Source organism: Mus caroli, unplaced genomic scaffold (assembly GCF_978045245.1).
Source record: "Mus caroli unplaced genomic scaffold, Mus_caroli_1 scaffold_1, whole genome shotgun sequence".
NCBI classification, from domain to species: Eukaryota; Metazoa; Chordata; class Mammalia; order Rodentia; family Muridae; genus Mus; species Mus caroli.
Window position 1 is genome coordinate 154,759,464 of NW_028227256.1, and position 25,520 is coordinate 154,784,983.

The 25,520-nt window shown below is 37.2% G+C and overlaps 1 protein-coding gene and 1 long non-coding RNA gene across 10 annotated transcripts in view; one reads left to right on the forward strand and one right to left on the reverse strand.

The window, feature by feature from the left end:
- Rasal2 (RAS protein activator like 2) overlaps positions 1–25,520 on the reverse strand; it is a 268,302-nt gene that overhangs the window by 73,148 nt on the left and 169,634 nt on the right. For 5 of the 6 annotated variants that reach the window (XM_021170069.3, XM_085842391.1, XM_021169981.3 and 2 more), the window contains one exon: positions 21,041–21,147. In XM_021170069.3, coding sequence (XP_021025728.1) covers positions 21,041–21,147 — 107 coding nt within the window. Of the gene's footprint in view, positions 1–21,040; positions 21,148–21,904; positions 21,969–25,520 lie in introns of those variants that run through there. The other variant, XM_029477217.2, reaches the window with a different exon arrangement.
- LOC147006177 (uncharacterized) overlaps positions 1–25,520 on the forward strand; it is a 143,909-nt gene that overhangs the window by 26,701 nt on the left and 91,688 nt on the right. For 3 of the 4 annotated variants that reach the window (XR_015048041.1, XR_015048040.1, XR_015048043.1), the window contains exon 2: positions 13,394–13,489. This is a non-coding gene — a long non-coding RNA (uncharacterized LOC147006177). Of the gene's footprint in view, positions 1–13,393; positions 13,490–22,042; positions 23,433–25,520 lie in introns of those variants that run through there. The other variant, XR_015048042.1, reaches the window with a different exon arrangement.

Below are 25,520 nucleotides of genomic sequence, written 5' to 3' on the forward strand. Positions count from 1 at the left end.
ATGCCATAACTGCTATAAGTAATATATTGATATGTTACAATTTCATAGAGGTGCAAATTGGAAGATATGCAATATAATTTAATCAATAATGATATTCTAAACTGTAGAGATTCATTTTTATTTGACAGAACACATTGCTATTAGACTATTGATTATTTTCTATCAAATTATCAAGGTTTATGTACTATATTTTAAAATATATTCTTTATGCATCCTATGTTAAAATATCTTTTCTTTTAAAATAAGTTTCCTAAAGTATAATTGATAAAAATGGATTCAGTTTTAATGTGGCTACCTTGATGACCTATGTACATCTAACTAAGACAAAGATGATGTCCATCAGCAAGGTTTTTTCCACAGCTCCTCTGCACTGGGTCTTTTCCTCTCAGCAGCAGCTCCTGAGACCTGCAGTTCGATTGGTGCCAACAGCTTTATCTTTTTTCTACAATACCATATAAAGAGGATCATGCAATAAGCAGTCCTGCACTTAGCATAACATTTCTGAGATCTATTATTACATACATCAGATTTGTGTCTTTCTTTTTCACTGAATTATGGTGCCCAAATTTATTTATCCATCTGTCAACTGGCCAGTGTATTAAAGCTGTTACCATTTGTGGCTATTAAGAATGAAGCTTCCATGAACACTTGCTAAGGAGTCTTCATGTACCACATAGAGTTCTGCTTTAATAATGGAGTGTTTTTTTTTTTTCTCCCTCAAATATATTGCATCAGAAAAATTGGAAAAACTACAGAGAAATTTCCTTTAGCCAGCTTCCCTAAAACTTAGATAAGTATAATATAATTATGAAAACTAAGAAACTAATATAGGTCCCATATAAATCTAGCTACAAATTGAAATTTCACGAGTTCAGTTGCTATTGACTATAATATATTGATACAAATATAGAATTATAAAAAATGGTAAACTTTAACACTGAAGACATTAACCCAAATTATAAATTGGAATTTGACCAGCTTTTCAACTACATTAATTTTCTACTTTACATTGCACAGAGATGGTGTTGGCTTCAACAATACAAACTCATCTTACAGTTTTGTCAGAGCTGTCCTGGCTGAAATCAAGGTGTCTGAAAGCCTTAAGGGAGAATCACTTCCTTGCTTTTTCTACCCTGTAAAGGACATCCACATTCTTTACTTTATAGGCCTTTCCTCCATCTGCTTAAACCAGCAATGTTAATAACCCTGTGAAAGGTTCTTAGTGTTTTATGCCTGTATGTGTGTATATGTTGTATGTGTGTGCTTGTGTGGTGGGGGTATATATATATGCCTTTGCTGGTGCCGTGGCCAGAGAAATGTGTTAGGTGTTTTCCTCTATCACTCCGCACCTTATTTCTTTGAAGGTGGTCTCTTCCTTAACCTGGAACTTACAATTTTTTGGCTATGCTGATCCCTCCTTCTCAACACTGAACTTACAAGCATGCTCTGGACGATTCTCAGCTTTCGTATGGATGCTGGAATGTAAACAATTTGTTATGCTTAGTCAGCTCAACAGCTCCACTGTAATATGTATTACTGAGATCAAATGACCTGAACTCCCTTAGTGTATTTGGCTAAGAGTAAAGCACTGTTAAATACTGTCAGGATAGTTCTTTATGTGAACATTTTTCATGATTACTCTAATGTTTCCTGTGAATATGCAGTGCTGCTCATGAATGGCAGCCAAGAGACTCCTTTTCCTTTCACCTAATTGCCTTGACTAGGGGGCTGTCAATCTAGAAGTTCCTTTCTGACAGCTAGTTATATTGTCATTATAGCAACCTAGCTGTTTTGAACATTTCCACCAAATGTGGTCATACTGTGGCTATAAAAGGAATTCTACTCTCAGCTGCTGGCTGAGACCACAATTTCTACTTCAGGTGGTCTTGTTCTGATGATAATGGTTCTAGCCTGCAATAGTGCTAGAAAACTGCTTTAGACATAACAAACTTCTGTGACCCTCCAGATAACCTACAAGAGAGAGCCATGCATCTGGCTGCTCTGAACCTTTTAATAAGTCCTCAGGACAGGAGGGAACTTCTCTTATTGATTCTTTAAGAAGATTGTGAGACCTCCCTTCCCACCTGCACCTCCTGCCAGGGCAGGTCATCAGGTTGTCTGAAGACTCCACAGTATGAAGGCCTCCTAGTATGTCTGCTGCGCCCAGGGCAACAGGTAAAGGGCCCATTCAAATGACCTCAGTAGCCTAAACAAACCCTAAAGATCCTAGCAGAGGATTCCTCTGAAGTCCCCACATTCTGAAGGCCTCTCAGGCGATCTGCTGCAGCTAGGGCCACAGGTATCCCAAGGAACCTGCAGCAACCCAGGTATAGAGGAGGCAAGCTCCAGACAGACACACCCAGGCCAGTTAACACCAGAGACTAACAGATGGCAAGAGGCAAGTGCAAGACCATAAGCAACAGAAGCCAATATACTTTGGCACTGTCAGAATCAAGTTCTCCCAGCACTGCAAGCCCTGGATACCCCAACACATCTGAAAACCATGATGCTGACCTAAAATTCTCTCATGAAGATAATAGAGTCTTTTAAGGAGGATATAAATAACTAACTGAAAGACATACAGGAAAATTCAAGTAAACAGGTACAAGTCCTTAAAGAGGAAACAAATAAATTCCTTAAAGAAATACAGGAAGACACAATCAAACAGGTGAAGGAATTGAACAAAGTGGTCTAAGACCTAAAAATGGAAGTAGAAACAATAAAAAAATCACAAATGGAGGCAGCCCTGGAAATGGAAAACCTTGGAAAGAGGTCAGGATCTACAGATGCAAGCATCAACAGAATACAAGAGATAGAAGAGAGACTATCAGGTGTAGAAGATACCTTAGAAGATATTGAAACAATGGTCAAAGAAAATAAAAAGCAGAAAAAACTCCTAATGCAAAACATCCAGGAAATTCAGGGCACAATGAAAAGACCAAGCCTAAGAATAATAGGAATAGAAGAGAGCAAAGATTCCCAGCTCAAAGGACCAGAAAACATTTTTCAACAAAATCGTAGAAGAAAACTTCCCTAACCTAAAAAAAAAAGAGATGGCCATAAATGTACAAGAAGCCTACAGAACACCAAGTAGATTGGACCAGAAAAGAAAATCCTCTCATCATATAATAATCAAAACACTAAGTGCACAGAACTAAGAGGTGCACACCTTTAATCCCAGCACTTGGGAAGCAGAGCCAGGCAGATTTCTGAGTTTGAGGCCAGCCTGGTCTACAGAATAAGTTCCAGGACAGCCAGGGCTATACAGAGAAACCCTGCCTCAAAAAAAAAAAAAAAAAAAAAAAAAAAAAAAAAAAAAAAAAAAACCAACAAAAAAAGGAAAGACTATTAAAAGCTGTAAGGGATAAAGGCCAAGTAACATATATAGGCAGAACTATCAAAATTACTCCAGACTTCCAGACTTCTCAACAGAGACCCTGAAAGTCAGAAGAGCCTGGACAGATGTCATGCAGACCCTAAGAAACCACAAATGCCAGCCCAGGCTACTATACCCTGAAAAAACTCTCAATCATCATAGATGGAGAAAGCAAAATATTCCATGACAAAACCAAATTTAAACAATATCTACCAGTACAGCCCCTACAGAGGGTTCTAGAAGGAAAACTCGAACACAATGGGGTATCTACACCAAACGGAAAACAAGAAATTAATCATTTCACAACACAATCAAAAGGATATGGATATATATATATATATATATATACACACACACACACATATATATACATATATATATCTCACACATATAATATATACATATTATATATGTACACCTACAACAACAAACAGAAACTAACAATCATCTGTCTTTAGTATCTCTCAATATCAACGGACTCAGTTCCCCAATAAAAAGACATAAACTAACAAACTGGATATGCAAGCAGGATCCAGCATTTTGCTGCATGTTAGAAACACACCTCAATGACAAAGACAGTCACTACCTCGGAGTAAAAGGCTGGAAAAAAGTCTTCCAAGCAAATGGTCCTAAGAAACAATCGGGGGTTGCCATTTTGATATCCAATAAAATAGACTTTCAACCAAAAGTTATCAAGTGAGATGGGGAAGGACACTTCATATTCATCAAAGGAAAAATCTACCAAGAGAAAGTCTCAATTGTGAACATCTGTGCCCCAAATGCAAGGGCACCCACATTCATAAAAGAAACTTTACTAAAGCTCAAAGCACACATTGAGCCACACACAATAATAGTGGGAAACTTCAACTCCCTACTCTCACCAATAGACAGGTCATTAAAACAGAAATTAAACAGAGACACAGTAAAACTAATAGATGTTATGAACTAAATGGATTTAACATATATATAGAACATTTCACCCCAAAACAAAAGAATATACCTTCTTCTCAGTACCTCATAGTACATTCTCCAAAACTGTCATAAAACAAGCCTCAACAGATACAAGAAGATTGAAATAATACCATGCATCCAACCAGATCACCACAGACTAAGACTAGAAGTCAGTAACAAAAACCCCACATACCTATGGAAACTGAACTACTCTCTACTCAGTGACAACTTAGTCACGGAAGAAATAAAGAAAGAAACAAGATTTCCTGGAATTCAATGAAAAGGATGACACAGCATATCCAAAATTATGGAACACAATGAAAGCAGTGCTAAGAGGAAAATTCATAGCACTAAATGCTCCGGTAAAGAAATCAGAGAGATCCTATACTAGCCACTGAACAGCCCACCTCAAAGCCCTAGAGCAGAAAGAAGCAAACACACCCAAGAGGAGTAGAAGGCAGGAAAAAGTCAAACTCAAACTCCAGACAGAAATCAACCAAATAGAAACAGAGAGTACAATACAGAGAATCAACAAACAGAAAAGCTGGTTATTTGAGAAAAATCAACAAGATGGATAAACCCTTAGCCAAACTAACTAAAGGGCACAAAGATAATACCCAAATTAACAAAATCAGAATGAAAAGGGAGACGTAACAACAGAAACTGAGGAAATTAAAAAACAAAACAAAATATCAGATCCTACTACAAAAGCATATACTCAACAAAACTGGAAAATCTAGATGAAACAGACTATTTTCCATACAGATACCACTTACTAAAGTTAAATCAAGAGCAGGTAAACTATCTAAACAGTTCCTATCAAAACAGTTCCATATCCCTTAAGGAAACAGAAGTCATTAAAAACCTCCCAACACACGCCCCCCCCCCCCCCAAAAAAAAGAAAGCCCAGGGCCAGATGGCTTTAGTACAATGCTAATAGATCTTCAAAGAAGAGCTAATACCAACTGTCCTCAATTCATTCTATGAAGCCCCTGTTACTCTCATATCTAAATCACACAAAGACCCAACACAGAAAGAGAACTTCAGACCAATTTCGCTTATGAATATTGATGCAAAAATACTCAATAAAATTCTAGCAAACTAAATTCAAGAACATATATTAAAACAATCATCCACCATGATCAAGCAGGCTTCGTGCCAGGGATGCAAGGTTGGTTCAATATACAAAAATCCATTAATGTAATCTATGATATAAACAAACTCAAAGGAAAAAAAATCACATGATCATCTCATTAGATCCTGAAAAAAACATTTGACAAAATACAACACCCCTTCATGTTAAAAGTATTGGAGAGATCAGGAATTCAAGGCCCATACCTAAATATAATAAAAGCAATATAAAGCAAGCCAACAGCCAATATCAAATTAAATGGAAAGATACTTGAAGCAATCCCACTAAAATCAAGGATAAGACAAGGATGCCCCTCTCCCTGTATCTATTCAATATAGTGCTCGAAGTTCTAGCTAGAGCAATAAGACAACAAAAGGAGATCAAGGGGATACAAAGAAGTCGTCAAGGTATTTGCAGATGATACCACAGTGTACATAAGCGACCTCAAAAGTTTTACCAGACAACTTCTACAGCTAATAAACAACTTCAGCAAAGTAGTTGGATATAAAATTAACTCAAACTAATCAGTAGCCTTCCTTTATACAAATGATAAACAGGCTGAGAAAGAAACTATGGAAATGACATCCTTCACTATAGTCACAAATAATATAAAATATCTTGGTGTAACTTTAACCAAACAAGCAAACTATCTGTATGACAAGAACTTCAAGTCTCTCAAGAAAGAAATCAAAGAAGACCTTAGAAAATGGAGAGATCTCCCATGCTCATGGATTGGTAGGATTAACATAGCAAAAACGGTCATTTTACCAAAAGCAATCTATAGATTCAATGCAATCCCCATCAAAATTGAATAGAATTGAAGACCCAGATATAAACCCACACACTTATGGACACTTGACAAAGAAGCCAAAAATATACAATAGAAAAAAAGAAAGCATCTTCAATAAATTGTTCTTGTATAACTGGCAGTATGTATGTAGAAAAATGAAAATAGATTTATATTTCTCACCTTGCACAAAGCTCAAGTCCAAGTAGATCAAGGACCTCGACATAAAACCAGATACACTGAATCTAATAGAAGAGAAAGTGGGAAAGAGCCATGAACTCATAGTCATGAGGAGAAGTTTCCTAAAAAGAACTCCAAAGGCTTAGGCACTAAGATCAAGAATTGATAAATGGGACCTCATGAAACTGAAAAGCTTCTGTAAGGTAAAGGACACAGTTATTAGGACAAATCGGCAACCTACAGATTAGGGGGAAAAAATCTTCACTAGGGGCTGGCCAGATAAGATGGCTCAGCCAGTAAGAGCACTGACTGTTCTTCCAAAGGTCCTGAGTTCAAGTCCCAGCAACCACATGGTAGCTCACAAATACCCATAATGAGATCTGAGGCCCACTTCTAGTGCGTCTGAAGACAGCTACAGTGTAGTTATGCATAGTAATAAATAAATCTTTAAAAAAACTTCACTAACCCCAAATCTGATAGAGAGCTAATATTCAGAGTATATAAAGAACTCAAGAAGCTAACCTCCAAAAACCCAAACAACCCAATCAGAAAATGGGATATACAGCTAAACAGAAAATTCACAATAGAGGAATCTTGAATGGCCAAGAAGCACTTAAGAAATGCTCAAAGATTTTAGTGATAAAGGAAATGTAAATTAAGATGACCCTGAGATTCTATCTTATACCAATCAGAATGGCTAATATCAAAAACTTAGGTGGCAGCATATGTTGGCAAGGATGTCTAGAAAAAGGAACATTCCTCCATTGCTTGTGGGATTGCAAACTGGTACAACCACTCTGGAAATCAATCTGGAAGTTCCTCAGAAAACTGGAAAAAGATCTACCTGAAGACCCAACTATACTACTCTTGGGCATATACCCAAAAGATGCCCCACCATACCACAGGGACTTGTGCTACAGTATGCTCATAGCAGCCTTATTTGTAATAGCCAGAAGCTGGAAACAACCCAGATGTCCCACAACAGAAGAATGGATAGAGAAAATGTGGTTCATTTACACAATGGAGTACTATTCAGCTTTTAAGAATGAGGACATCATGAGTTTTACAGGAAAATGGATGGAAGTAGAAAATATCATCCTGAGTGAGGTAACTCAGGCTCAAAAGGACATCATGGTATGTATTCACTAATAAGTGGATATTAGCCAAAAATGGACAGAATACCTAGGATATAATCCACAGAATTTAAGAAGGTAAACAAGCAGAAGGGCCCAAGTGAGGATGCTTCAATACCACTTGAGAGGGAGAAGAAAATAACCATGGAAGACAGAGGGAGGTAGAGACCTGGGTGGGAGAGGGAAGGGGAAAGGGAAAGGGAAAGGGAAAGGGAAAGGGAAAGGGAAAGGGAAAGGGAAAGGGAAAGGGAAAGGGAAAGGGAAAGGGAAAGGGAAAGGGAAAGGGAAAGGGAAAGGGAAAGGGAAAGGGAAAGGGAAAGGGAAAGGGAAAGGGAAAGGGAAAGGGAAAGGGAAAGGGAAAGGGAAAGGGAAAGGGAAAGGGAAAGGGAAAGGGAAAGGGAAAGGGAAAGGGAAAGGGAAAGGGACTATGGCCAGGCAAGGGGGTGGGGGCAGACTGTAAAAAAGCCCTGAGGGCGAGCAGAGTGATTGGAAATTTGCAGCCTTGGGGTTGGTAGGTGGGGAGGGTCCCTCTAGAAAGTACCAGAGACTTGGAAGGTGAGAGACTCTCAGGACTCAAAGGGATAAAATTTAGATAAAATGCCCAACAGTGAAGAGAGCCCACCTCCAGTAGAAAGACAGGGCATCAAGTGGAGGCATGAGGTTGCCACGGTCAAAAATTCTGACCCGGAATTGTTCCTGTCTAAAAGGACTGCAGGGACAAAAAGGGAGAAAAGTCTGAGGGAAAGACAGTCTGGTTACTGGCCCAACTTGGGATCCATCACAAAGGGAGGCTCCAAGGCCTGACATTATTACTGATGCCCAGATGTGCTTACAGACAGGAGACTGCCATGGCTGTCCTCTGAGGCCCAACAAGCATCTGACTGAGACAGATGAAGATACTTATACCCAACCATTGGACTGAAGTTGGGGACCCCTGTGGTTGAATTAGGGAAAGGCGGGAACAAGCTGAGGAAGAGGCTCACCCCATAGGAAGACCAGTAGTGTCAACTAACCCGACTCCTGAGATCTCTCAGACACTGGCACCAACCAGGCAGCATACAGGAGCTGGTCTGAGGACCAGGACACATATTTCACACATTTAGCAGAGGACGACTTGGTCTGGCCTCAGTGAGAGACTTGCCTAACCCTTGAGAGACTTGGGTCCCTAGAGAGTGGGGAGGCCTGGCAGGGGTTTGAGTGATTCTTTTTAACTGCTTCTGGATTTTTGGTATCCATGATGGAATACTTGCCCTGTGCTAAGGTTATAGAATGCTGTTACACTGTTGTTGTCAGTAGTTACATGGGCTATTTCTATTATCTTCCTACATCTGGATCTCTAGTCTACTTGGAGCCACTGTGAGGTGGATATTCATATTCAATTTTTCCCCAATGCTTCCATGGGTGTCCCTATGTCACTTAGATTAATACTAATCTTTCTGTTTCAGAAAATCGTTCTTGATTTTTGTAGTAGACCAGATCTTTCTCCTGATTATACAAGACCTTTTGTTTACAGTGATATTTTCCTGTTTTGACCTATAATTAGTTCTGTTTCTATTTTATTTTATATTATATCCTCTACTGAATTGCAATACTAGAAGGCAAATAAGATCAAGCAAATTAAAGTCATCTTTATATTTGTGCAATTTTTAAGGAACTATGAATTACTTCTAAGCTGTAGAGTAGAATGCTAGTAATAACTAGTCTGAATCATTAAGAGAAATCTAATTTAATAAACAATGCCAAACCTAGGAAAGGTTTGGTATTTGGACTATTAATTTGGTAATCAGGTCAGTTCTCATGTAAGCATGTGCTTTCCTTATGGTTGACAGTGACTTGAGCTGATCTTAAGTTCTAAGTATTAATATTAAGCAAGATAGCTTTAAGACCTGAAATAGTGAGAAATAATGGATCAAACTAAAAGAGAGAACACTGTCCTAAAGTGAGGTCTATTAGCCTATTAGTCCATTGGACAGTCTCCCAGAGGTTATCATGGAAGCCCCAAAAAGCATTAGCTAATACCATGTAAAAGGCAATTTTCAATGTCAAGGGAGATGGACTAGATGAATTTAATTGAAAATTTCTGCCTCTCATTTCCAGCACTCTAAGAATAACAGTATCACAGATGGAGGGAGAGTGGAGACTATTAGTTACTTTAAAAAAGAAAATTCCTAGTGCCTTGTGTGAAATAAGATGTCCTGAAAAAAAAAATCACTCTTCTGGATAAGGGTAAGCTATGGGTAAAATGTCAACAACATGATCACTCTCCACTAATGTCTGTGAGGGTATCTGTTGTCTTTTTTGGTTTGTTTTTGTACAGAGCAAATGAGGGATAGACATAGAAATGGAAACACAACTGTTTCCTGTTAGCAGATACATAGCCTGATTCTATTGCCTCCCCTATATTTAGGTCTCTAGTCCACTTGGAGATTACTCTTTTATGAAGTATGAGATTGTTTTATTTAGCAGCAAGGTAGATAGTATCTCCAGGTTTCACTTCTCTCAATACGACTGTGTTTAAACAAAGTTTCATACAATCATTTAGGATATATGTGTGCACACACACACACATGCATACTCTTAAGCACAACTTGTTAAGGCAATGAAAAGATAGCTGAGGTAGGAGAGTTACCACAAGTTTAAAGCTTGCTGAGGCTATATAGTGAATTTTAGGCTAGTCTGGGCTACATGTGAGTCCCTGTCTCAACAAACAAAACAAAACAAAACATGAAACATTTGAGATGAGGGCAATCAACTTGTTCTTGGTCAAACTGGTTAAGATCATATAGTAAAACATACAGTTCTTTCTTTCCTTTCTTCCTTTCCTCCCCTCCCCCGACCTCCCACCACTGCACTCCTTTTCACTGGCTGTCTCTATATAGCCCTGTAGCTGTCCTAGAACTCACTGAGATCCACCTGCCCCTGACTCTGGAGTGCTGGAATTAAAGGCCAGCATACAGTTCTTTCTTTACTAAAGACTTTTACATTCATTTATTTAAGTGTATGAGTGTTGGTGTGTATACCACAGTACACATGTGAAATCAGAGAACATCTTATGAGAGTTGGTTCTCTGTGTTGATTCTATAAAATGAATAAAATATAGTTGAGTTCCAGAAATCCAAGTGAGGTCTCTAGGGTTGGTGACAAGTACCTCCACCTACTGAGCCATGTTGTTGGCCAAAATAAGTTAGCACTCTTTTGCTTGTTCTAGAAACAAATCCTTAACTGCTAATAATATGTACTCCATGAATTGGTGATAGCCAGACAGGCAGGATGACACAAGCCCTTTATGTCATCTGTTGAGGGTTTCCCCCCAACCCCCACTGCAACCACCTAATCTTCATAGACAGATGCCTCTGAGTAAGAGTGATCTCACTGGCTGCATACAATGTAGGTAAGTAGGACAGATCTCCAGGTCTTGAGCTTCAGTTCTGTTGGTTACTACTGTCTTTTTCTTATTTGATTTCTAAAGAGCTGAAAGGCACTACATTCCTACTATACACTGAATGAAGTCATTCTTTCCTTCCTTATGTTTGAACCACTTCCACAGAAAGTGATTTTCTATTTACTATATTCTATCCTTTTTAATTGTTTCATTTAGCAGACCAATGGCGGAATCTTGAAAAATCAAAATGTACACAATGCTGATTAACTCAAAACTACCATATAACAATGAGGCTACTGCAGCATACACTTAAATTTGCATAGCTTGGATGATAATGCATACCGCGCACAGATTTAAGTGAGCTATCAGAAGTACAGAAAAAAGGGACAGTTGGATGTTGCTGTTACAAGTTGAAGAAGGTCTTTGGGGCTTCTATAAAAGTCGTGCCTAAACTGTGTTGATTCTATAAATGAATTAAATACAGTTGAGTATGTATTTTAATGTTTACTTAATAAAATATTCAGATGTATGACTGAGGAACATATAATAACAAAAATTTAAAGATGAAGACTCAAACAGTTACCATTTCTGCATCCCAAAGTAATCTGTACAAGCCAACTAAAATGTGTAAGATTTGGTCATGTATAACTGGTGCTACATGAAGACTTTCTCAACTGAAGACTGAGTGAAACGAGTAATAAGAATTTCAAGATTGTAGGGTTGAGGATATGGCTCAGTTGGTAAAGTGATTACCACAAAAGCTTTAGGTCCTGGATATGATTCCTAGCATCTATACAAAATGCCAGGCTTGGCTACCGGTGTTCCTAACCCCTGCACTAGAGAGGGATAGACAGGAGGATTCCTGGGTCTTGTGGCCAACATCCCTGGCTGAATCAGCAAGATCCAAGTTTAGTGACAGATCATCTCTCAGAAGATAAGGTGTGGGCTGGTGAGAAGGCTCAGTGGGTGAAGGCACTTGCTGCCAAGTCTGAGATATGACAAGTAACAATCAAGTTTTCATTTTGTAAAGAAAGCACTCTGGCACACTGTGAAGGCTAGACAGCATGTGGAGGAACTGGAGACCAGAGGTGAGTGAGTTAACAATCTATTGCAATACTCAGGACTGGCTGTACAACCAGTGTGTCTCAGTCTAAGTGCAGGCAGTTCTTCAAAATGCAGGAAAGGAATGCCACTGTACAAAACACGAGTTTGATGTCTGGGTTTGATTTCCAAAAGTTGTTTTCTAACCCATACCCTCCCCTGTCTCTAAAAAATGTAATAGAAAAAATAAAAATTAGGTGGAGCTAGGGAGATGGCTCAAAAGTTAAAACACTTGTCATGCAAGCGAGAGAACTGGAATTAAGATCCCTAGAACTCACAGAAACGTTGGATGGGCATGATACCTGTACTGGCTGGTTTTGTGTCAACTTGACACAGCTGGAGTTATCACAGAGAAAGGAGCTTCAGTTGAGGAAATGCCCCCATGAGATCCAGCTGTAAGGCATTTTCTCAATTAGTGATCAAGGGGGAAAGGCCCCTTGTGGGTGGGACAATGTCTGGGCTGGTAGTCTTGGTTCTATAAGAGAGCAGGCTGAGCAAGCCAGGGGAACCAAGCCAGTAAAGAACATCCCTCCCTGGCCTCTGCATCAGCTCCTGCTTCCTGACCTGCTTGAGTTCCAGTCCTGACTTCCTTGGTGATGAACAGCAATGTGGAAGTGTAAGCTGAATAAACCCTTTCTTCCCCAACTTGCTTCTTGGTCATGATGTCTGTGTAGGAATAGAAACCCTGACTAAGACACTACCCTTCCATCATATTAACCTCAGAAGATGGAGACAGGGGACTTCTTAGGTCTAGGTCACTAGCAGGACTTACTCTATCAGCCAACCCTGGGATGACTGAAGAGTTCACTTCAAAGATAAAGTGGACAAGTGGTCTATCATGATTCTCAATATCAATCTTGGGCTTCTGCATGCATGGTCACACACATATGTATGCTAACACACACATGTCTATACACATGGTATACACATGACAAAGACAGAAAAAATAAACTAAGATGGAGAGCTGCTGAGAAAGATATCTGAATCCTCTGACCTTTATATACAAAAACACATATGTGCACATGTGCCCCCCCATGTGTCCGTTCACATACAAGAACACAGTACATACATACAAAAAAGGGGATGGGGATTTCAATATTGCAACCACAAAGCATTCAAATCCATGCATAGGACTTTCTGAGTGCAGTGCTTAGAAACGGCACTGTTTTCCTCTTCATGAAGCTGGTCTTCATACCAGTTCACAGAAGGAATAAGTAGCACTGATAACTGAGGGCAGTTAATGGCAGGTGGGCTGGGAAGAGGAGACTGATGGATGTGAAAAGATATACAAAATTGATAAAAGATAAAACGTTTGAGTCTGCATAACTATGTATGTACTGTGTACATGCAGGAGACTCTGAGGCCAGAAGACAGCACTGGTTCCCATGGAGCTGGGGTTTCAGCAGTTGGATGCCACCATGTCAATGCTATGGACTGAACTTGAGCAGTAAGTACTCGTAACTTAAGAGTCCCTATAGTCCCTGCTTTATTTTCTTTTGAAATATTATGTTTCCTAGTCCTACATCCTGGAATAAAAACTATATATTATTTTCCCTATAGAAGGCAAAATTATGATATTTTGGAAAAATGCAATGATGCAAAGCATCAGTAATGACTAATTAAGAACTTTATAGACAATAAACAGCTAATATATAACAACGTACTTCAATATATCTTCTTTGCCATTTCCCTCCAATATTTTTTATTTAATCTAGTATATTACAAATACTATTGCTTCAATTTACAACCATATTAAAAAGTATTAATGAGACTTTATATCTTTTATCCTGTCTTATAGGCCCATATTTTAATTTTTACATTTTTAGTAGTATGTAATTTATATGCTATAAATTATTCTTTTAAAAGTGTACGAGTCAATGGTTTTTGTGTATTCAAAAAGTTGAGTTGGGTACAGTAGTAGGTCATGCCTGTAATAATCCCAGCACTTGAAATGTCTCAAAAAATAAAAATAAAATGTGGGGGAGAGAGAGGAGAAAGAACATTTATACAATTATAAAGAATATCACCACAGTCTAATTCTAGAATTCTTTTGCTTCTATGATTCTGGACATTTCATATACATAGCCATAAAACATATGGATTTCTCTGTTTTACTTCTCTAGTCTTTTTGGGGTGTAGGTGCCACCAATATGGTAGCTTATACCTTTATTTAATTACTTAAGGGTAATAATGTGCTATTTATATGAACTGGCCATACTTTTTAATCTCTGTTTCTCAGATGATATTTATGTTGTGGCTACTTCGTAGCTACTATAAATAATGATGACATAAACATTTATGTGCTTTTATAAAGGTATGTTTTCCACTTTCTTTACATCCTTAGAAATGAAATTGTTAGGTCAACTAGAAACTCAGTTTTTAAAAAAAGGCTACATCAAGTTACATTCCCACTAGCAATATGAGAGTTTCAGTTTGTCCACATCTTCAATAATACTATTGTCTCTCTGATTTGATCATGGCTATCCTACACGTAGCAATGTATCATTTAAATGTGAGCTTCCTTAAGAGTTGATATGGACCATCTTTTCAAGTATATAAGCACCATTGTTTACCTTCTTTGGGTCTTTTAAGGAGGGTTTATTTTATTTTATATTAGGTATTTTCTTCATTTACATTTCAAATGTTATCCCAAAAGTCCCCCATACCCTCCCCCACCACTCCCATACCCACCTACTCCCACTTCTTGGCCCTGGCGTTCCCCTGTACTGAGGCATATAAAGTTTGCAAGACCAAGGGGCCTCTCTTCCCAATGATGGCTGACTAGGCCATCTTCTGCTACATATGCAGCTAGAGACATGAGCTCCCGGGGTACTGGTTAGTTCATAGTGTTGTTCCACTTATAGGGTTGCAGACCCCTTTAGCTCCTTGGGTACTTTCTCTAGCTCCTCCATTGGGGGGCCCTGTGTTCCATCCAATAGCTGACTGTGAGCATCCACTTCTGTGTTTGCCAGGCACTGGCATAGCCTCACGAGAGACAGCTATATCAGGGTCCTTTCAGCAAAATCTTGCTGGCATATGCAATGGTGTCAGCGTTTGGAAGCTGATTATGGGATGGATCCCCGGGTGTGGCAGTCTCTAGATGGTCCATCTTAAGGAGGGTTTTTAAAAAAAAATTTAAAATTTGAATTATAGCTATTTTTTAAACTAAAATTACTAGATGCTGAATATAAACCACATAAAATGTTACGATTCAGGAGGACAGCAGAGGCAGCAGTGCCATTAGTTGTAGAATTAATGAGCTCTATGCTAGACAATACCTCAGGGGTATCCTTTAGCAGCAGTGGTTGTACCTTGCAAAGTTTTAGAGAAGGGGGCAAAAACACACCCTTCACAGTTTACTCTAGCAAAGTCATGACATTGGTAATGTTTTCTTTCCACATCATTAGCTTCTGAATTCCTATATTGTACATATCAGATATGCTTGGTGACTAACCAATTCTTAAATTAGTTTGAAATACTTGTCTTTAATTATAAAGTGAAAGTTATTGTGCCTCTCTTCCCCATTGAAGGCAAGGAGAAATATCTTTTCTTGGGACAAGAAGGGCAGTTATCTAAAGAATTGCTATATATAGGCGCCTTATCCTCTTTAATAGGTCTTTTCTCCAGGATGGGATAAACTGGACTCTTTAGTACTTAGGCTGCTGTAAATTGATTTCTAAGAATTGCCATAGATTGAGGAGTGTTTCTTTCACATCATTCCTGCATTCTTTCAACAACAACTTCCTGCCAAACCAGCTCCCTTTTCCAGGTATCTAGAAATCTCTATTCTTAGATTCTATTCTTCAAAGAGTTGTAACTAACTTTATTCTTTTTTCCTGCATTCCAAGATGTTACATTTCAAACTTTCTAGACTATTATTAAATTGTATCCTGATTTTAAACTGACCTAAAGACATAGCTGAATTTCTAATGTTGTACCATACATTTCCTTTCTGACATCTCTGTTAATATGTTATTATTACCTCTGTTAATGATATTTTTATTTATATTCATGCACATAGGAGCACAAATATATTCTTTATTAAAGAAGAATTATTGCAGAGTGATTCTATCACAGACCAACTCTGAGTGGAGAGACAGTGACGAGGAGACGAGATGGATACTGAGTAATAGGAGAAAAGGCTGTAATTATCTTCCTAGAATATGAGAGCAAGAAGGATATAAAAGTTAAAATAGTTTTTAAGATTGGATGTATAACTTCAGCGTCATTATTTCACTTCTAAGACAGACTCTTACACTGACCACTGTGTCACAGTAACAGTTTGTAAATTCAGACTGGTAGTCTATCCAATCATGGCAAATACATAATCAATTACTGCACTGTAGAGTAGTTTACAGGAGGCCACAGAGGAAGCACTGCTGATTAATTTCTTATGTCAGACTTGAAGATACAAAAGAAAGCACTGATGTTTACAGTTAAGATTGGCGCAAGTGAGTTCCTCATATTTTACCAATCATGAAGGCAAACAATTTTCAATTTCAGAGTGCACTTGGGAATATTAAAAAAAAAAAAAAACATTAACACAGCACACCCCCCCATCCAAAAAAACAAAACAAAACAAAAAACCCAAGACAAAAAATAAATAAATAAATAAATAAAACCCCAAAACCACAGATGACCAGGTTTATCTTTAAGTCTCAGTGTATTTTATGAAAGGTAAGTTTTATGGCTAGTTAGAATTGAAAACCACTGGTTTGTACAATGAACACTTTCTAATCTTGTCTGTTTAATTTTGAAAAGTACTTATACAGACCATATAGACTCAGATACAACAGGAGCCAATACCAGCTGGTCTTGACAGCAAGATACTTTCTATGTAGTATCAACTTTTAAAAAATGTTTAAGAAACATTTAAAATTTTTAATTTTTATTTTATGTGTATGAGTGTTTTGCCTGCATAGATGTTTGTGTGACACACATGTGTACAGGCCAGAAGAGAGTACCAAATCTCCTGGAACTAACATTATAATGGCTGGCTGTGAGACCCACTGTGTGTGCTGGGAGCTGAGCCTGAGTCCTCTGGAAGACCAGCCAGTATTCTAGCTAGGCCATCTCTCCAGCCCCAATATCTTATTATTCATAAGTATAATATAATCTTCACTTTATTTTCCAGAATTTTAAAAAAAAACTATGCAAAGGATTAGTCATTTGACAATCTCTTACATTTATGTACTTGTTTGGGAGTGGTCAAGTATTACAGTATTGAGAGAAAAAGGAAGGTTATACAGGAATATCTGGCTGCTGCCTTAGTTCAACTAGGCTTTCTGGGCAACTTGGAATAATTATTAGTGTCTGAATTCTTTCAGAACTAAGCTCAAAGCCAATACAAATAAATGGAGCAGCTGTGACTGCATTGTGTCACAGACAAGGCCAACTCAGATCTTTGTGCTATGGAAATGAGAACACCAAGCTCAACACCTGGCCCGGAAAACAAACAACTCTCTCTTAGTCAAGGCCAAATGAATGGTATCATCTAAGGAGAAGTCATACAAAAATCCTAAGTATCAACAGTCATGTTATAAATAGAGTTTTAAAAAGAAGCCTGTTTCAAAAACTCAGAAACTATGTATGAAACAACTATATTCAACAGCAAGCCACAATAGTTTCCTTTCTGAATTAAATGTAAGTAGAGATAACTTACTTTACTCAGTTGTTCTCAGTTCCCCATAAAATCACTTAAATGTCATGAGCAATGCATAAAATACACAAAGGAAGCTTTATACAGAAGAAAGAACAAATATGCCAAGGCAAACACCCTAGCAAAATATAAAAGGAAAAAACAAATAAAAAATGTTCTTTTTAAGAAGTAAAAGCTATTCAAATGGTAATTGTTTGAAGAATCTAAGAAAAAACTCTCAAGTACCAAAAACATCATGAGCTTGTACATATGCATGATATCTGAGTCTCAAAGAAATCTCAAGAAAGAAATTATTAAATAAAAATTCTAACTAGTTTCAATTTCCAAATGTAAATATACACTGAACATGCTCTAGACACAAATCCTGTTAATTAAAAATTCTCTTTATTGAGGGAAGAACCCCTACTTTGCACAGAAACACTCATTTCAAATAATCTCTTATGAAATGTTCACAAATCAGCAAATGTTTATTATTTCAGTTGCCTAGAGCTACACATTATACTGAGAGACTAAACCTGAGATATGTTTATTCTGTTTGGATCCTTCTATAAATCCTGTGTATTTATCCACTCAACAACTATTTGATTGGATGTTTGCTATGTGCAATGTACTGCACAGAGCAATTGGGATAGTTACAAACATGATCAGAATGGATAGTCACTGTTAAATGAAGAACAAAGGCACAAACTAAAAGAAGAAAATGAGAAATGAAAATGATCAAAATATATTAGATATATGCATGAAATTGTCAGTCAATAAATACAAATGTTATTTATCTAGCATGAAACAGACCCTTCTGGAAAGTAAATTTTATAAAGATCCTGTATCTTCAAGATTTAAAGCATTCTCAAATGATATACCCAGTTACACTTTAATGATTTGGGATCACTGTTATCAGTGTCAACTTCTGTATGATATACTACTCTGAGATATGATGGCATGCTCCTGGGCTACTATAAAACATGTTAAAACATGTTAGATACTTGTCTTTTTCTTTTAGGGAGTTGATGAAAAATTGGGTTCTGTTCTGACATTTAATTCTAGAATAATGTCTAGGGCTATGAGTAGAAATTCTAGAAATTACATTCTAGAAATACCTAACTTTGAGACTGATTTTGCTGGTCAGGAGCCTTTTCTTCCCCTCATTACTCTATGCTTATCAATGAATACATGGTCTGTAAGTAGTGCTTGGTCTTAAGTACTTCCCTTTTGCTGCTTCGAAATTTCTACCTAAGAATAGTCTTATTAAGATGACTTGAACATTAGTAACCAAATTATGATTTAAATAAGTGAAAACTGCAGTTCTTAATTAAAGTTTACAAAGCCTGAATATAAAACTTCATACATAATTTAGGACATTCTTCATTGTTACCACAATTCGAAGGGATATTCTCATTTGTGTACTTTAAGAAATCCATAAGAAATCACCATTTGGTTCCAGATAGACAAGTGTGAAGATCTTGAATTAGAACGCAATCCAGTCAAGTTTATGAACTCTGTCCATTTAAATATTGCTAACTGGATACATATAATAAACCCAGTTACCCCTTGAAAAAATCCTCATCTTTTAAATGAATAAATAATTAATGGGAAAATTTTTCATACTTTTTCTTAATTTTGGGTCACAATTGTCACTGTGAGCTGCTATATTATACACATTGACGAATGATCATGTCCTTCAGAGTTTACTGTCTTAGAGGGGTTTCTATACCAGTGATAAAGCACCATGACCAGAAGCCATCTGGGGATTAAAGAGTTTATTTCAGCTTATGGTTCCACATCATACTCCAGTCACAGAGGAAGATGATGACAAGAACCTGCAGGCAAGAGCTGATGGAGAGGCCATGAAGGGATGCTGCCCACTGGCTTGTTCAGTCTGCTTTCTTGTATACCCCAAGATCACCAGCTAGGGTGTGACACTACCAATAATGGGTTGGGACCCCAAAATCAACTACGAATCAAGACTATATTCTACCAAATTGCCTAAAGTCCATTCTTACGAAGGCATTTTCTCAATTAAGATTCTCCTCTTAGATATGTCAAGTTGAGAAAAAAAACCACTCAGTACAACTTCTCATACACGTTAAGCTACACTGGTTACTTTTTGTTTAAAAAAAAAAAAGGAGGTGAAAGAATGATTTTTCATTCATACAAATCAAAACATATGTAGCTGTGCCTATAGAACTAAGAAATTTAGTAAGACATGAAATCTAATGCTTTTAAACAGCTGCCAGATTCTGATTACAATATTAATCTAGTACTCACAGTCTATATAAAGCTGTAAAATTTTGAAAGGACATCTGTAAAATTACAGAAATGGACATTCAAATTCTGCCCACTTTTAATGTAGAAGAGGTAATTACTTTGTTCTTCAGAGTTCACAGAAATAAAATGTCTACTGCTGTTAACTAACATTCATCATACATCTAAAAAAAAGTTCTACTTAAAAGGCCATCTCAACTTAGAAGTATTAGAATAAGAACACATCAGTTTGGCCTCATTACGAGGGAAAAAAGCCCCCTCACCCCAAATAAAAAAAAGTTTATCTCTAATTTATACTGATTTTCATTGTACTTAAAATAATGACTAATCTCTTAAAGCAATTCTCTTCAAATGCGCCCTTTATAACACTATAAATTTTAATGTTTACAGAACAGATGCATTTCTTACCCAATACGCAAAGAGAAAAGATGACTTAAAATCTGAGTTGTCTGAAGCTGGCAAGATGGCTCTGGAGGTTAAGGCCACAAAGCCCATTGACCTGAGTTCAATTCTTGGAATCCATACATTAGTGGAAGAGAACAGGCTCCAAAAAGTTTTATCTCTGACCTCCACATATGCATCATAGCAAATACATATATGCATAAATATATACACACAAATACATACAAACACACACAAATAATAATAAAGTAGAAAATAACAGAGTATCAAAAATATGAGTTTTACAGTGACCTAGGAATGCTGCATCTAGTGGTTAGCTATCCTTTTCCACTCTGGTTTTTCCATTTCAGTATGCTTTTGGCAAACTTTTGTACTTGATATTAATATATTTTTATCTAATAACTAAATGACATCTGCAAAGATTTATATGCTATAGTTCAGAAAAATTTATATTTAAGGTACTTAGTTATTTTATTTAAATAGTTCCCATGCAAAAATATTTCTTAAAATCTAATAGACCTCATATGGATATAATAGAGTTAATCAAAATAAATTTATATTTCTGGCCTTTACCTTCTGTTTTGTACTGAAATTCTTGAGGAACAAAATATTTGCATTATTTTAAATCTCAAAAGAAAAATAAAATATTTCTTTTTAGGGGAAAGCAACACTTACTGGTACTTTAAAAGGAGAGGTATTCGCAGTGTCCATGGAGTTGGGTTTCTCTGATGTGCTGGTCCCTGAGATGCTCCGTCTGCGGGGGGACCTTTCTGCTGGCACCTCTGGAAAAGTAGAGGAAATAGAAACATCAAGGATCTAAAATTTCAGACTTCCTCTAAAGTATACAATTATTGGTATTTCAAGTATTCACAAAAAAGCTGTTTCATTTTTATTTTTTTAAGGTCCAATACATTTTAATCTCAATGTGCTTTTCGATATTATTTGTGAGGTTTGACCTATAAAGACAAAGAAACTTGGTTAGGGTTAAGAATCTATTCTGAGAGACAACTTGTGTTTTCATGTGTGCATATGTAAGAAGTAATTCTTCTAAGCTGTAACATGTTTAAGGTTTTCAGGTTCACTTAATAGCTAGATCTTATACCATATGGCTCTACTTTTCTATCAGCTATTTAGAAGTTAAGTGAATCAGAAATTTCTAATATTCTTGTGAACCAGAAATACTAGTGTTGTGCATGATTTGACACTGTCTGAACAAAGGTCAAAGTTCGGTTCTATTCAGATGATTCACCAGACTGTAGCAGAAGCTACGAGAAGACTGAAAGGTACTGCAGGAGAAAAGAATATACATGCCTATGCAGATATAAAAATAGACCAGCCTCTCCTTGTTCTGGCTATATGACCTTACCACATTTTACTCTGAAATCATAAATCTGGTCAAATGACCTAACAAGATTAAGAATCTGCAAATGATGAGAGCTCTAATTTAATAGCTATAAATACACACGCTACATTAAAATTTTTTTTCATACATAGATATACATATATATACATGCACACAGATATCTATACATATTATACCTTTATCACAACTGCTTCCCATCTCCACTTCAACTGACAGACAGATAAGAATCCAGCTTCTCAGATAACATTAGATAATTTCAACATGGACAAGAAAAAAAACACATCCTAAAAAAAGTATTCTGTGTTATCTTCCAGATCTTAAAAAATAAAGAGTAAACCATGACTCCGGAGACTGACATTTTGATTCCTGCTGTTCTGCCTTTAAAAGATAGATGCAGTTTAAACTTCCATTTCTGGCCTCCTGGCCCCTGGGATCCGTGCTACTTCCACTTAAGAGAAAGCATTTTTCTCGTGCTCCCTCCCTGCCTTGCTCTTCCCCCTCCCTCTCCCCAGCTTGCAGAGAGCGAGCGAGCGAGCAAGAAACACACAGGACTGCAGCTATTCATTCAATCAATCGTCTGACTGCACATCCTCTTTAGTTACTTTTAGACTATTAACAGGCGTCCACTGCCTCACCTCGCTTGCAGAAAATCTCTCTGTATTACACTAATCTTCAGCAGAAAAAAATTACTTAAATTTAAATTCGGCTAGTGTTAAAAGGACACCATTTTAAATAGACCCAGTAATGCACGCAAATCAATGCTGCCTAAGAAAAGCCAACTGGAAGTGCTTACCCTATCATTGTTTGCATGCTGGATACAGGTCTTCTTTTCATCTCCCTGTGGCATCCTGACCATTAAGATATTAGCCAAATTACAATATTCCTAACGACTGAGAAGTTGATACCGCAGCTTGTATGCCTGCAGCAGAAGACAGTTCCATGATATTGCTGTATTTTAAATTTATGACCAATAACTGTGTCGCGGCTTCTCTAACCATCAGAGGATAAATGAGTCTTAATGTACGAAGTCATTTTCAGAATTAGGCACACGTGACTTCTAACATACATCTCTAGAAGATGGCAGTATAATTAACAGAGATGTGATGGCACAAAGGAATTTAAGCAAATCAGCTGTTGGAGTACACCACACAGTGAAACCGTTAGATGTCAAGACATGCCTTTAAGAGTGATGTATCCAAGTTAGGTGATTCTATAAAGTTAGGGGACACGGCAGGTGGGCGGAGGAGCTGGTAAGGCAGGAGAAAATCTCATATTTTCTCTGATAATTATCTATAAAGGTTCAAAGATGCAGATATTTTAATTTCTGGATAAATGACAGAAACCAAACTGGGAGAAAAATAAGTTTAATTAGCTAGGATAAAATGACAAAATGAAACAGTTTCCTTAATATGCAATGTTCTGGTTAATGAAAAAATTAAAACTCATTTCCTCACTTTCTTCCAAACATCTAATTTTAGTTTCAGGCTTATGAACTCATTAGACAAATATATTTCAAGGCTTTAACTATTTGAAATTGTATTGGCTAAAGTGAGCAACTAGATTTCAAAACCCAGTAACTATAGTTAATTACTGTACTTTTTATCTCCATACAATTAAAACAAACAACACCTGTAATTAAATTGTTGCTGAAGAGGTAAAAAAACTGAACCAGTGAAAGAAGTCAGTACTTTACTAATTTCTCACCCGTATACAACACAATTTATCTCGTGGTATAAAAGAACTGCTTGAATGACCACAAGTTTTATTTCTCACAAGGTTTGCGCCCCTAAAGACCAATGTTAACTTAGAAAGAAGACAGTAGACTCAACAGGAAGCTGACTGGCAGCTTGCTGGGTTACTCAGTCACTGGCAGCCCTACTCTGTGTATGAGTGTGCACCTATGTGATGAAGATGACAGAGGCCAGCCTTGTGAAGTTTAGAGGACTAAAAACTCAGAGCTTTTTGTATGGTATTTTGTACTAAGAATTTTAGGTTTCTGGTCAGCTGAGATAGAGAGTTGGCAGTGATTAGCAAAAGACTAGCAACACTAAAGTGAAATCTTTGCTTTACTGGTACAACTGATGCTAGTTAGAGGTGGCTGAAAATCAGCTGTGGTTAATAAGAGACTAGCATGACTGAGGTGCAAACTTCTAGGAAGTATTTTTTTGGGGTCAGCACATAGAGCTGTGGTTCAGGAGTCATGGCTGCATCTCAAGCTGACAGCTGAACTTGGTAATGTGTAAGTCTTGCACACTGTTTTTGTGGCACTAATGTCACAGGACAGAAAGTGTCATGGAGAGCATCTGAGAGGTGGCATTGTGAGAGGCAGGCAGAGGACACTGGTGAAGGGGCAGTCTCAGTTGCAATTGAGACCAGATGTTAGACAGTGACTACTTGCAATGCTGGACAGTTTTGCTTTGATCTGATTGTATCTGTGTTCTGGTTCCTCCTTCTTGGGATAAGAAGTATATAGCTTTTTATTGTATAAAAGCCCACATGGAAAGACTTTGGACTTTTAACGAGAGTGGATTTTTAAAGAGCCTGAGGCTTTAACTTAAGTTTCAAATACAAAGGTTATCTCTGGTTCTTAGTGATAACAATCAGGAATTTTGACAATAAATAAATAAAGATAGATAGATAGATAGATAGATAGATAGATAGATAGATAGATGCTGTAATACCAAGCCATCTTCTATTATGCTTTATTTCAGAGAAGTGTTTTAAATGAATTACATCTTTAATCGAGACAATAATTTTTTGGAACAGGAATTAGTCTCCCCATTTTACAGACACAAAAACAAGATGTTCTAGTACTCTGCCCATGCCTGCCCAGCAGGCAAGAGGCAAAATGAGGATTAGAACCCACGCAGTCTGCATTTAGAGCGTGTGCTTTTAACCACCAGGCATGTTACTTTGTTCTCTGTGTGTTTTACATAATAGGCTGTAACTACAGAAACTCTAGTTTTCTTGTTTGTTCCTAAAAATAACTAAAATAATTTTAACGGTGTGTTTATAATTCTTTGTATTTTAAAACTAAGGCATGCATTCTAAGCATTTACTCCAAACATGGACTATCAAGGAAGACACAGCCCCGGAATGCTGCTGCTAGTAAGACTCTCCAAGTCAAAATACACAGAGCCGAGGCACCGAGACAAAAGAGAAAGGCATGTAACTTAATAACCAAGTTTAACAGTGACAAAAAGAAATAAGAACACTTAAAACTTATTTCTTATCTTAAAGCACAAGGAGGAAAAGCCTTCAAGAAGATAATATGCCCTTGAACATTATTAAAGAAATCTTCAATGTATGAGATAACTACCTCCACAAATTCTAGGAGTCTGACTAAGTTACTCAAGGCCTTGCAAAGAATAATCTCTAAAGAACTAATAGTATCGTTCAGCCCCAAATGACCATTTTGAACATTTCAATATAACTATTTATAAGAAATTTCTAATATCCCATTTTTGGTGGGTTATATATGTTGTCAGCTCCAGAAGATATTATTCCTCCAGCTTTCTATAGACAGCCCTTAAGGCTTCTCTAGCAAACTCTCCTCTGTTGCTGTTGTTTCTTCATTTTTATTTTTCAGAGACAAGGTATTACACAAGCTCACCTCACACCCACAAGATGCTCGATTATAGGTGTGTGCCATTGTATCTATCCTATCTTTTGTTTTTCTGCAACTGACTTAATAATTTGTTCTTATTGATAAGCTTCATGGTAATGTGTACCACCACATTACAGATATGCTCTAAGGTATTTACACTGTGTCTATAATGGATTCAGTAATGT